Source organism: Eleutherodactylus coqui, chromosome 3 (assembly GCF_035609145.1).
Source record: "Eleutherodactylus coqui strain aEleCoq1 chromosome 3, aEleCoq1.hap1, whole genome shotgun sequence".
NCBI classification, from domain to species: Eukaryota; Metazoa; Chordata; class Amphibia; order Anura; family Eleutherodactylidae; genus Eleutherodactylus; species Eleutherodactylus coqui.
Window position 1 is genome coordinate 278887610 of NC_089839.1, and position 14063 is coordinate 278901672.

Below are 14063 nucleotides of genomic sequence, written 5' to 3' on the forward strand. Positions count from 1 at the left end.
TGGTATGATCATGATTGTATTGACTCGTAGAATAAAGCAACATTTCATTTGTACAATGAACTAAACCCCTTATGAGAAAAACTGAAATGACAATGAAAGAGTTTGTGTTTTTTCCCATCCTCCCCCCCAAAAATTAATAAAAGTTAAACACCACATAATATATATCCCAAAGTTACCCGTAATGATGTGAACATGAAAAAATCGTCTGGTCATTAAGGCTGGCCAGTAAACAGGTAAATAAGTTGGACAATCCCATTAAGTTTGCCAATAAAAACTTTGGTAAAGGACAGTGGTTTCCAGAATGTTGGCATTCAAGTAAGTAGAACTTTGAGTGTGGCATAAATTGGTAAATATGATCCTCTACTTACATCTTATATGCACTGAAAATCTTGCATAGAATCAGTCAGCAGACACACACCTAACTACTTTCTGCAGAATAATGAGGAGGATGTAGTGTTTTTGTGATTGATGTTTTACTTTTGTGGGCATCAACATGAGAGCTAACAGGAAATCAGCAGACCTTTGTTGAACATTCCTTGTTGTTGCGTTAACTCTAGTTTTGGATTCATATATGTAAACCCTGATACCTAATAATTCTCATTGCATACTCTGAGTACTGTTGTCTTTTGCCTGAGACATACCATACCTGTGTCTCTTGGATGTGATGCTAAAAGCAGCTTGAGAGAGAATTCGAGAGGGAGCTGGAAGAGGTTGAGCTAACAGTGGTGGAAGACAGCTCACTTCTACTCAGCTGAGTACACCCGATAACTTCAGGCTGACAGCATATCACATGATCAGCATGGCCTGGAGATAAGACTAGTAATGAGGGCACTCTCTGGCTTAGACTTGGCCAGTATGGCTCTCTATTGGCTCTCCTATCTACAGTGACTTTCCTTCAAATTGGAGCAGCAACAACAGCAACTGAACTGTAAGTGCCCACCCCAAGCAAACACAATACTAGTTGGGCAGGCAGGCTGCTGCGCTTCCTATAGACTGGGCTGGTTACATGTAATTAAGTTATCACTGACCCACAGAGAGGTAGGCCCAGTGGGTTCTTTAGTGGTGCAGTAAATGGCCAATCTACCCCTGTGGGCTGCATTCATAGCTTTTTGAGCTGTACATGGCCAACAGGCCGCAGGTTGGACACCCCTGTTCTACAGCATTATGTTGGTGGCATCCAGAGTCTTCTTTTTCTGGGTGTGACAGAAGAGCTTTTAAGGCAAGTCTGGGTACCTCTCCGAGTCCAACATGTGACTACTCATTTCCCAGGTGCCCATCAGCTCAGCAAATCAACCTGCACAGGTGTTCTGACCAGCGCCTGTATTACATGATCAAAGCTGATCGATGAAAACCAACCACAGGAATTTAAATTGCCAAAAAGTAAATCTCCACAAAGGTAGAAACTTCCTTTGACATACCATTGTGAGAGGAGGATAATAAATAATTAAATATAACAAACCTCAAATATGTTAATACCCTTGTATTTATTCATATATTATAATCTTATAAAATACCTGGACTGCAGGGATACTGACGATTGCTATCCAATACAAATCCAATATACACAACATACTGTGGTCATGCAAATGATTGGACAAAATACTGAGACATGAAGGGTATGATATCTGCCTTTGATCACTACGTCTTAGTCTATACTGAGTGGGCAGATGTCAGAATGCAATAATTAAAAGTGCTCTGGAATATCAGTCTACATTTGGTAAATAACAGATGGAGGTAAGGATAACAAAGTTTCTGTGCGTACGTCTCAACCGTAATGCCAAGAACACACGTTCTAAACTTCCACTTCCATATTCTATCCAGGTCATCTGGATTCATGAACTGCTTGAAATATTTCAGTAGCGAAGACTCTGAGTGTTGATAAGACTTATTGATGAAGCTGACATTTGTTGGCCGTGAGGTTTTACTGTTTATAGAGGTCTCTCAAGTCGGTGGCGGATACACTATCTCCCCGATTTCTGATGGAGGGAATACCGGCCAGTCAGTTCTTTGAGATCTGTTCTCCACTGCTTCTGGGTCACGACATGTACATTCATCCGTCTCGCACTCAGCCGCAAAAAGAACGACTTCAGCCTGCAACATGAAGGACAATAGGTACAAGTACAGTTTAGTGATGATGATATTTATATACACAGAGGTACTGCATTTTGGTTTCCCTACTGCCATTGTGTGTAGAAGCTATTGCCATTTCCTATAGTCAACAGCAAGATCCTCGCTCTGCTTATTGATTTCAATGGGCGCCATGCAATACCATGCAATACCATATTTCCTCTTTAAAGGCTAGTGCATGGGAAATAAGTGGCTGCATGGAATTTTCCCTGGCAATTACTGTTGACTTCTAAGCATTAGAGAAACCAGATCCATGGAAGTCAATTGATTGAAGTTGAAGTTATAGTAAGGCAGCTCACTGGTAAAGCACACCATGTTGTATACATTATCCTACCAAACATAATTGGACACCTGAGCAAGAATCAAAAGTAGTATTTATTTGCATATGTTAATACTTAGTGGGGCTCCTTTGATCCTAATAACAACAGATACTCTCCATGGCATACTTTCTTCTAACATTTGATACAGTTTGACTGGTATTTCCCTCCATTCATCATGCAAACCTTTGGCGAGTTCTCTCAAGGACAATGGATGCTGCTCATATTTCCTGACCCAATGTTCCAGTTTATCCCAAAGATGTTGAGTAGGCTTCAGGTCAGGACTCTGGCAAGCTAGTTCAATCGTGCAACATCCATATCCTCAAACCAACGTAAAACTGCTTTGAATTTGTGACAAGGCATGATGTCTCATTGGAAGTATTGCTGACCATTCCCAGAGTACTGCTATATTGTTGGCAGCACATTGTTGTATAGAATGTCAAGGTAGACCTCCGTGTTCATGGTTCTTCCATTATAACCAGAGGACGGAGACCATGCTACATAAAACAGCCCGAGTCCATAAGAAAACCTCCGCCGTACTTAACTGTTGGCACAACACTCAGGCAAAAGGTGCTCCCCGGGCTCCTCCACACCAGAGAATTTCTCGGGCATTTGCAGGATGATTAGAAGAAAATACCAGCTGAAGAGTATCAGACATTAGTAGAAAGCATGCGATGGAGAGAATCTGATGTCATTAGGACTGAAGGAGGCCCCACTATACAACATGGTGAGCTTTACCAGCAAGCTGCTATATGTTAATACTTAGTGGGGCTCTCTAAAAAAAATGCATTGGCCCGTCTACAATGGTGCAAGGAGCATCATCATTAGACAGTTAAGCAGTGGAAGAAAGTTGTATGGAGTAACAAACCACACTACTCCATCTTCAAATCAATGGATGTACCTGGGTGTGTTGGATGCCTGGCCCCACTAAGTATTAACATATGCAAATAAAAACTATCTTTGGTTCTTGTTCAGGTATCCAATTAATTTTGTAGGATAGTGTAGGTATAGGTTAAAACTCCTGAATTCATTTGAAAGAGCTATTAGAACTAAAGTTCTATTCACATCAGGGAATTCTATCATAAATTCCGGATAAAATAGCACATTGTGCAGCACTATTTTTTTAGCAAATGACAGACACCATGACAGAAACCCAATGGAACCTATTGTAGTCAATAAGGACCATCAGGCGCCATTGATGTCCATCATATGAAGCATCCAGTACTCTGTTATTTTAATCTTTCTTTTCCTATGATGGAAGAAATGGATGAAATTGAAATTTTGACAGTGGTTAAAACAGAGCCCAACAGGTCTTTTTAGCCATTGATGCTGCCATAGAGGTTGAAAGTTACATTTGGCTCATGAGCCACCAATTGGGAGCCACTGCTCTATAAGACTTGCATAAGCTATACAATGAAGCATTGACTTATATGGAGACAGTGCTATTTAGCATGAGTGCTAGAGCAGCAGAAATGCAGTCCTGAGCTCTCGCTCACAACCTGAAGGTTGTGGGTTCAATCCCAATGTAGCCTTCTCCAGGTTGACTCTGTCTTCCATCCTTCCAAGGTTTGTAAAATGTGTACCCAGCTTTCAGGGGGGTAAAAGATGACTGAGGAAGGCAATAAGAAACCACCCCACAAAAACAGTCTGCCAAGAAAATGTCACAATGTGACATCACTCCAGGAGTCAGTCATGACTAGGTGCTAGCACCAGGTGACTTTACCTTATCTACCAGAGAATAGCTACACAATGTGCAAGTCCCGATTTCCTATTTTAGTTATTTCATTATACAAAATAATGTCTTGATGGTTTATTTCTACACTGACAACATCATTGGCATTATACAAGGCAGGTGGATGACAATTCAATCCCCATATCACAGAATGCCATCTCAACCCAAAAATTGTTGGCTTCACTCTATACAACAGTGAGTATAGCCCTGTTGCTGATACAAGAAGCTACAATTGCAATTCCACATATCTCTAGCAGGAAAATGGATTTTCATTTTCTATCAGCTGAATGGCAATTGTGGCACAATGATGCAATTGTGCATGTACAGAAAAGGTGCATTGTGGAATAAGATATGACCCGCTAGTTGAATTGTTTCCTTACCTTGCGTGAGGATACAGTGGAGGCACAGCAGTCCCCTCCGTCATACTGACAATACGCTCGGTTATTAGTTATGTCACACCAGTCATCTGCTTGAAAGGGCTACACAGGAACACAGAGTCAGTCACCACAATACACCAAGGAAATCAATAGAAAATACGTAACCTTTACAGCCTTGACTCTAAGGGTAGAGCGAGAACAATATTTTTTTTTCATTGCTTGCAGAAAATTGTTCAGATGAAATGCTTTGTCTGTTAGATACATTCCTGATGTGTAGGTGGATAAATGGGAGATACTGTTAGCAGACTAAGAGCTTCAGCATTTGTTATATCTCCTTCTGTAAGAGAAGAAAATGCTGAACTGAACCCAACCATTTACATAGTGCGCAAACAATAGGCAAATCCAAATTGCTTGTCAAAGGGAAGGTAAAATGCTGGATGTGGTGAGACCCAATGCTCTGTCTACGGAAATCTGTTTTTCTAGAGATAACAGGATAATTTGCAGCTGAAAACATTGGTTTAAACAAGAAGCGAGCAATTTATTGCATTCCAGAGACCTCACAAAGGTCTCTTGGTCTCAAAAAGGGACAGGACTTTACTAGAAAAACTTAAAATTGGACTGACTTTCTTAATAATATGAGATTTTGTTAAAAGTGTTGTGTCTATCATTTCCAACAAAAGTAGCTTATTCCTACTGCTGGGAACCTCATCAATCATCAGAATGGGAGTGTGAAGGGTCCTTGAATGTAAAAAGTAGTGGTCATGCCTAGTCATTCATTTCAGTTGGACTGCCAGAGACGAGTAGAAGTGCTCAGTTATCTCCAGCATTCCCATAGAGATGTTGACCACCGATGCATTCATCTGAAAACACTCAGAACCCATATTCTCATGATTTTGGGGATCCTCTATTTTCATGGGACAAGCCCTTTAATAACAGACCAAAGTCCAATCAATGCGGTGAGAAGAATTCAGCTAAATGCATTTTTTAAGCACAAACCCAGGGTTGAATTATAGGAAGGGCAAAAGGGGCAATTGCCCACCCTCTATTTCCTCCCTGGCCCTCCTCAGACACGTTCACCAGCAAAGCATAATAGTTTGACGAGATTCAAAGATTACCTCCAACTATGTAGAATTTTTAATATGGGTCAGAAGAGGTGATGATACGGCTTTTACAAATAACTATTACTAAAGGTCAAGGTTGTGTTCCCCTTGCATGAAGCTTAGTGCTTTAAATAATGAAATTTCATGATATTTCAGCTGAAGTGCTTAAAAAGTGTATGTATAATGTAATACAATGATAAACCCAATAAAAACTTCATAAACTATTAACACGTCCACGTAGTTCAGTTGTTTATTCAACAGCAGATACAGTAAATATCTATAAACGTACAATATGGAGAAATAGTGTTCAACCATCAGAAGATTCAAATATTAAAGATTTTAAACAGTAGGGACTGATCTGAATAGAAAATACATTAATGAACTTAATACACATTTGTATGCAGCTCACACATGCTCATTTGCAATGGAACAAGTTGATTCTGCTTCAGGCTACAGATGCAGAAAATATGGCTGTACCAGCTAAAACACCAGTGGTTTCCAAACAAAAATTCTTTTATCACCAGTTCCTCAATTAAACTTGTTTACTGGGATTAGTGGAGTACTAAAGGAGAATTATAGTGAACACACCGGTTGCTCATGCATAAAATATTCCAAGTGAATATTTAGAAGTTTCAGCACTTCGAAAAGAATTTTAACTACATTCAGTGTACAAACCAGACTTCCGAAAATGATGGTCTATTACTATACTGAAAATAGCTTTGGGAAGGGGAGTACTGGTTCTTATTAAGGAGACCCAGCTGTACACAAAATCTCATTGGGAATGCTCCATGGTAAAGAAGTATTCAAATTAGCTCTCTTCTGGAAATAAGGAAGTTTTCTGGCTAGTGCCGCCTATTTCAGGAAGCTACCCTTTAAGTTCTTGCAACATGACTAGGGATATTAACAAAACCAGACATCTGTCTGTAGACTGCAGGTTGGGGATACGTGCCTCTTATCAAAGCAGAACTCTGTCTGACTGGATGAGACGCCCTAGTCAAAGTTTTGGTGGATGGAAATTCTATATTAAACATATTTATTGCCCCACTTTAAAATAAGATACCCACTGTAGACATTTAGCGCACATCCTTGAGGGTCCATTGTAAGCTTGCCTATCTTTTTTCATAACTCCCATACACATCAAATGAGCAATCTGTACATATATCACCACCTCTTTATTCAGTCTACATTTGGAAGTGGATTTTTTGGCTTGTCCATCTTTCATCTATTAACCTCTGGACAGTATTGAGCAAACTTCTGAAAAGTGTGCTTTGGACGATTTAACAAACTTTTGCAAAAAGTTTGGTTCTGACCAAATTAGTTTTAACCAAACCAGAAGTTCACCACAATCCCTAAAACTGGTTTATAATGCTGCCTAAGAACCATAAAAGCTCTGCAAAGCTCTGAGAGTGTTATACAGGGCTTTTATGGCTCTCAGGGCTCTTTAACACGAGCATGACGATTTTCAGCTGGCCGTGTCATGGCCACAGTGCGGACAAAATTCCTGTAACCGGGCGTTAAAACTCCTGTTTTAATGTTCCTTCAGATGGCCTGGGTCTGGCGAGTATACGCTGAGCCCGAGATACCGTCGGCGGGGGGAGACAGTTTAGCTCTGCTAAACTGCCTCCCCCTTTCCACCCACTCACCAGCTCTCAGCAAGGGGAGGGGGCAGGATGGGGGGAGCTAGTGTGCTACGCTCCCACCCCATCTCTGCCCCTTGTTGGCTGTCAACAATGGGAAGAAGTGGGATAGGGCAAGAGCTGGGCAACCAATTCCAACCCCGTCCTGTCCACTCCCATTGCAAACAGATGGAAAGGGGTGGAGAGGAGAGAACAGCGTTGGAGTTCAGCAGACACGCTGCAAAACTCCCTCCTACCTTCCTTCTCTAGCAGCTAACATAGGCTCCCATAGGAGTCTATAGGAGCCACCACCGTATTCCGGCCAGGAAGATAGTACCTGAACTATCTTTCCCAGCTGACTTAAAAGCGCCCTACAGAAATGCGCTCCTATGTGCTATTTTGGCGGGCCAGGTGCTTTTACGCCATGGGAATATGCCCATCTGAACTGATGCATTGGTTTACAATGCATCAGATGGGCAGCGTATATCGGCAGGGCGTGAAAGAAGGGCCGGTATATGCTCATGTAAATAAAGCCTTAGACAGAGTTACACAATAGTCATGAGCGATTAGTAGAATAATTAGTTCATATCGGGATCGGGCCAATTTCACCAAAATCATCGTGAATTGGACCCGCCAATTCCGACTCCCATTAAAGTCAATGGTAGCAAAAACCAATTTCACTAATTTGCCCTCTATATGGTCCCCAATTCAGTCAAAGCCCCCTATACTGCATAAGAATTCAGCCACACATCTGCGAAACACTGTGCTCCTCCCAAAAATTGGTCAAAAAAGTGTACAGTGGTATAGAGGTCAATCTTAGCACACAGGTGTCACTGAAAACAAAGGAAGGTCCATACTGGGTTTTGTAGATCAAAGATTGCACTGAGGAAGACGTCAAGTGTGGTGCTTGTTTTTACCGTGATGTCATAATTTTTACAAGGACAAATTCTGCCAGGTGAATACAACACTCAATCATGGGCATACTCCAAGGACTAGCTGTAGAGCTACTAAAAATTACGCTATGCAAGACAGCAGGTGTGCTTCTTGTTTTAAAAATACTGTTTGCATCTGTTTCTTGTGCTTTAGAAAATTTTTGTTTTGGGAGAAGGAGGAAGAAATATGGCAGATGCAGGATAAGGATAGCAGCAGCAGTTCCACCAGCAACAGCACCTTGACGACACGGTGTGGCCTTGGGGTACCATGGAACCTGGACCACCACTTTTGGCTTCATGCCCCACCTGCAGGACATTGACAAGCGTGCTGTTAAGGACATGTAACTCCACTGGCCACACTTGCTGAACCATGTGTCTGTGGTCAGGTGCACCTGCCTGCATTCTTCAATGCCAGGGATTTGTTATCACTCACATGGCGGTCCACAGCATGGATGGCTTTTCGGTAAAGGCATGGTATCTGGGAATCTGGTACTGTGGATTAGCAATGAGCATCACTGAGTGCACTAGCTCAAAGGGCAGTATTTCAACTGCAAGGAGCTATGCAACGCTTGCGTTCAGGTCTGTGCTTGTAGATGGTTGAATTGGTATTTTCCTTATGTTCCGTATCTAGTAGATGGAGGGTTGGGTGCTTGTTGGAATATGGGGTAGACGTCAGTGTCTTGGAGGTGATGAAGGTAGAAAAAAGTTTGAAAAATACTCTTGCGCTGTCTCAACAAACAACCGAATTTGACAATGTAATATTGTCTAAAAGATTTATTAGATGTACTTGATAAAGTCGCTCTTACGCGACGAAACGCGTTGTACTCTAATAAATCTTTTAGACAATATTACATTGTCAAATTCGGTTGTTTGTTGAGACAGCGCAAGAGTATTTTTCAAACTTTTTTCTACCTTCATCACGTTATTGTGGGTCCAATCCACTATTGGACACAGAAGCTCTGCAGCAAACTCCAACAACCCAGGAACCTGGTCGACACCAGAGGAGTAAGACCCTTTAGAGGTCTGACAAGCAAACTTGGACTAGGAGGTGTTGGTGGGACTCCTCTCCACAGGGGTTTCCACCATACACCGGGTAAGTCCCATTTTATTTTATTTAACTTTATTTCAATTCACTTGTTCTGACCACCCAACGTCACCCCCCAGTTAACTGGTTGAAGCGCCTCCCTGATTATCTTTTTAGTGTCTTGGAGGTGATTCTCAACTTCCTCTTTCTGTTTCTCACTCATTGACTTGGTCATGGCTGCCTATCACTCAATGGGATTTTCAGCCACACTTTGCTAGAGGTGGGGTATTCAAAGCCCCGTCCCCAGAAAGAAGAGGATTTCTCAGGGCAGAGGACATGGTAGCTTGCCGCAGCTCCGGGGACCATCACGAGGGAGTCAGATGCCATAGGCCAGGTGAGTAATGATGGTTTTTGTTTCATGTACTTTAGGGAGGGCTTATTTTTGGAGTAGGGCTTATATTTCAAGCCTCCCCCGAAAAATTGGGCAGGGCTTACTTTCAGGGAAAACGTTATCTCATGCATTTCCAGACTTCCCTGACAAACCAACAATGTAATGAATGAGATGAAAAAATGTAAACAATTATCTGTGTGTAAACAGGCATCGTCTGAAGGCAAACGACACATTTACTGTTTTGCTCGTTCCAATGATTAATCACACAATTGTAAAATGGAACTACTAAAGGCCCATTTAGACACAACGATTATTGCTCAAAAGATGTCTTTTGAGCAACTTTTGAATGATAACATTGTGTCATTTACAGCGCAAGATGATCCCTCAAACTTTGAGCGATCACCTTGCACTGCGAGCGGAGGATGCAGAAGACAACCGGGGTGTCCCCGCTTGTCTTCTGCATCCAGCTGTTCCCTGCTCCGAGCGCCCGGCTGTTATACAGCCGAGCGCTCCAAGCGGAGGTTGCAGAAGACAAGCGGGGTGTTCTCGCTTGTCTTCTGCATCCAGCTGTTCTCTGCTCCAAGCGCCCGGCTGTTATACAGCAGAGCGGGGTATGGAGAACTGAGCTGAACCGCTCTGTTCTTCATACCCAGCCTGTCATCAGGGAGCGGAATACAGCTGAAACAATAGTATCAGCTGTATCCCGCTGTGAATCCCTGATAAGGCTCATTGTCATCTTTTAGCACGCTGAAAGACAACGATGAGTGATGGCTTAACGAAAACTGCACGATATAAGTGCAGTTACACACAACGATTATCGCTCAATAGACGGCTTTTGAGCGACTTTTGAGCGATAATCATTGTGTCTAAATGTGCCTTACCTCTAGCAGGCTTTTAATGACTCAGACAATAGCTTGCATTCTACCACTGACTCGCTAACCATTTCCTTTTTTCTGCATGCATGTTATGTAAATGAGTTTTCCATTTGCACTGTCGACTGTCTGATCAGTCACCATCAATAACAATACGACCTAGACAGGTGTCTGCAACTTATGTCTCGCTAGACAACCTTGACCCAGCATGATGACTAAACTGACATTTAGAGGAGAGATAAGTTACAGAGGAGCCGGACATAAAGTTCCGTAATTATGATTTGAAATCTTTTAACATGGTCCCCACTCTTGTGTAAAATTCTATTTAAAAGACATTATGTACAGCACAAGTCCAAATCAAATGATCCCCCAATCAAAATCTCACCTAATGTTCTCTATTTGCCAGGAATTTATATTCTCCGAAAATGTTGCAAGATTTTACTTAAAAAAGATGGTTGTGTTTAATTTCCTTTTCAAAGATCATTCGATCTCTTTGCAGAAGTAAATCACTCTCCGCGGAGCAGATTCACCAGGCACTAATGAGAGATATCACACCCTGATTTGGAAATAAATTGCCACTGAAGTCATTGACACTTAGTAAATCCCAGAACATGTGCTTATAAACCCGTCAGTTCAGCTGACATATGGCTCCGTACTTTCAAAGCTGTATTACTGCCAGAAAGTCTCATCTTTGTCAGCACTGAGGATTTTTTTCTGAGTTCAGCTTCAACAGCACAAAAACAAAAGACTTTGTGGTGATCTCATTTTGCTCGAATTAACAAAACATAAATTCTACATGAAAATATTAAAAAGAAATTTAATGCAAATGAAACAGACAGAGCATGTGTTGGCTTAGAGGGATTGTTCAAGGGAAAACGGCAGATCATTTCTAGGGGGGAAAAAAAGTAATTTTCTCTTATACTGGCAGTAAACAGTCTATAGTAGAGTTAGTAGAGGGGATTATTTTTGGCTGAGATGAAGTTAATTACATGGCATCCATGTATGGATGTCTTGTAAATGGAAGACATTTTTTCGTATACCTGAAAATAAGAATTTGAATTTCCAAATTTGGTGCTTTCTCTAATTACTTAGTTAAAGGGGATCTCTCGTAGCTTTAATTAATTAGATTTAGTGGCTGAGAAGAATGAAAAAGGGTGGAGCACCCATAACTGGTTAGCTATAGTGAGCTACTATCAGGACTGGCGGCTCACAGGTTTGTTCCCTCAGGCAGCTGCCACGTGGCGCAGAGGAGCCCCAGTCCTTGTCATCTCCCCTGGCTGCCAGGCTCCTCCGCGTCACTGGGTTGCTAGGAACGCGACGAGGGCCGCCCCGTGCCGCATCCTTGGCTCTATGGCAACCTGGCACTCATCTTCTTCTCCGTCTCCCGCAGGGCTGGGTCCCCAGCGGGGCTAGGTGTTCCCGGTGGCTATCAAACTCCCCGCCCCAATCAGCTGCTGGGGCGGGAGCTCTGACAGGATTTAAACCTGTGTGTACAAATGGTTGCCAGTGTTAGTTTGGTCTTCCAGCTGCACCCATGTATTGTTTTGACTCCTCTTGTGACCCCGGCTTTCTGACTTTCTGCTTTCTGGACTTGACTTTGTTTTTGCCTGACCCCTTTGTACCGCGTACCCTCCTATTGCCGACCCGGATAGTCTGACCATTCTACTGTTTGTTTGTCTCCAGTGCCTGTTTGTCGTTTCCGTGTCCCGCTTCCCTAGTTTAGTGTAGGGACCGCCGCCCAGTTGTCACCCTGGGGTTTAGCCCAGGGGGCCAAGTAGGCAGGGACAGGGGTTGGGGGTTTTCTCAGGGACTTCCATTATCCCAGACCCTGTCTTGACAGCTACAGTAATATGTTCATAGGTGGTCAGATGTGTGATGAGACAAATGAAAGTAGACAAGGTGCCGCCATCCCCGAAGGAAGTATCACCTAGAGGAAGCGGACATGATATCAAGTGTGAAGACTGATTTTAAAAAAACCCTGAGATTTGGCACAAGCTTTCTGTTTTTAGCGAAAAAAAAATATATATAGGCACCTGTTAGCTTTTCACAGTGTTGGACGCTGCAAAAATGCCTCCCCTTCCCTTCTCTTTCCCTGCTCCTATAAGAGTCTATAGGACTCGCCGGCGTATATTGGCCAAAGCATAGTTCCAGGTCTATGTTTTGGCTGAGTGTCTATGCGCCGGTCGCGTATATGTTCTATTTTTCACGCTGCTGGCGTATTTACGCACCGTATATTCGCCCATGTGAACAGCTGCATTGGAAACCAATGCTTCACATGGGTACCGCATATGCACCCGGGCGTGAAAACGCGGCGTATATGCGCTTGTGGGACTAAACCCTAATGGGCATAACTAAGCATCCCCCATAGACAAAGATGTGTACTGTTTAGGATATCTGAGGAAGAGGAGCCAACCTCGAAACGGGTCATACTTGCTGGTTATTTTATTAAGTGAGAGGTCAGGTTGTTGACCTCAATTGTGTCATTTTCTATGCAGAAAGGTTGCGCTAAAACCTTGTTTTTTATCTATTCTCCCAAATAATCAAAGTATATTGAAGAAAAATTTGTGTATTATGCTTCGATGCTTTAACTACTAATTTGTTTAAATGTCACCGCCATTTTGGATGCACACACTTCCTTCCTGTAATGTCTGTACAGACTTTGCAGCAGTGTGTGTGTGTGCTTTATATCAGCTCCAATGAATAGGAGGTTATGGACAGAAAAGTGTCTACAGAATAGAGCTCCTCCGACAGAGACCAGGGAGTGGCAAGGGAGCAGCATATATACACCAGCCCTAGTTGTGTGATTTTGTTTGCAAAATGTTAAGACCAATGATTGGGGGTGAACATTTGTCTGAATGTTCATTTTCCTAATTACTGCCTTTTGTGAAGCTGAGGCCAATTAGTCCACAATCCAAGCAAATGCGATTGCATCTTTTATGCCGAACCAAAAATCATCAATGTCTGCATGACACCTCCCTCTGCAAACAAAGGATGTTCTGCCAACAATAATGAAAACTTATGGGTGATAAAGAATCATATTAATGATTCTTTATCTCTCATACAGCCTGCTTAGATCTGTGTGAAGGCCTTTTAAAGGAGCGCCAATAACGTCAAGTGCTGTACCCTAGCGCTGCAACCTAGGGACCTCCCTAGACCTAGATGATACACGAAGCACAGCAGGACTAAAATCATGCCAGGGATTGCATACAACACAGCACACCATGCACTCTGAACAGGACTGTTCACACAACACGTCTGCTACATGCACCAACATGTAGGAACATGACACTGTTCACACTGAACAGAGGAAAGCCAAGCAGTCTCTAGCAGAGGAGCTGGTATATATGAGCAGCAGACCAGTGGTGATTGGCTGGCTGGAGAAATCCACACCAAACCCCACCGTTGGAGCTGCGCTGCTGGAAACCCATGTAGAACAGATCCCAGCAGCACACCCTAACAGTACCTTCCCTTAAGGAGGGGTGTCTGGAGACACAAGCATCCAACACACAGGGGTCTGAGACCCGGGGAATTGGCTGGATGGGGAAATCCACACTCAGCCAGCTCAATCAACCCCC

General features: G+C 42.8%; 1 protein-coding gene across 4 annotated transcripts in view; it reads right to left on the reverse strand.

Annotated features, from left to right (window-relative positions):
* Positions 1-1481: 1481 nt before the first annotated feature.
* Positions 1482-14063, reverse strand: part of PAPPA2 (pappalysin 2) — a 208633-nt gene continuing 196051 nt past the window's right edge. For all 4 annotated transcript variants that reach the window (XM_066597487.1, XM_066597489.1, XM_066597488.1 and 1 more), the window contains exons 22-23: positions 4557-4655; positions 1482-2091 (exon numbers count right to left, since the gene is read on the reverse strand). In XM_066597487.1, the coding sequence (XP_066453584.1) occupies positions 1942-2091; positions 4557-4655 (249 nt within the window). In that variant the 3' untranslated portion in view covers positions 1482-1941. The remainder of the gene's footprint in view (positions 2092-4556; positions 4656-14063) is intronic.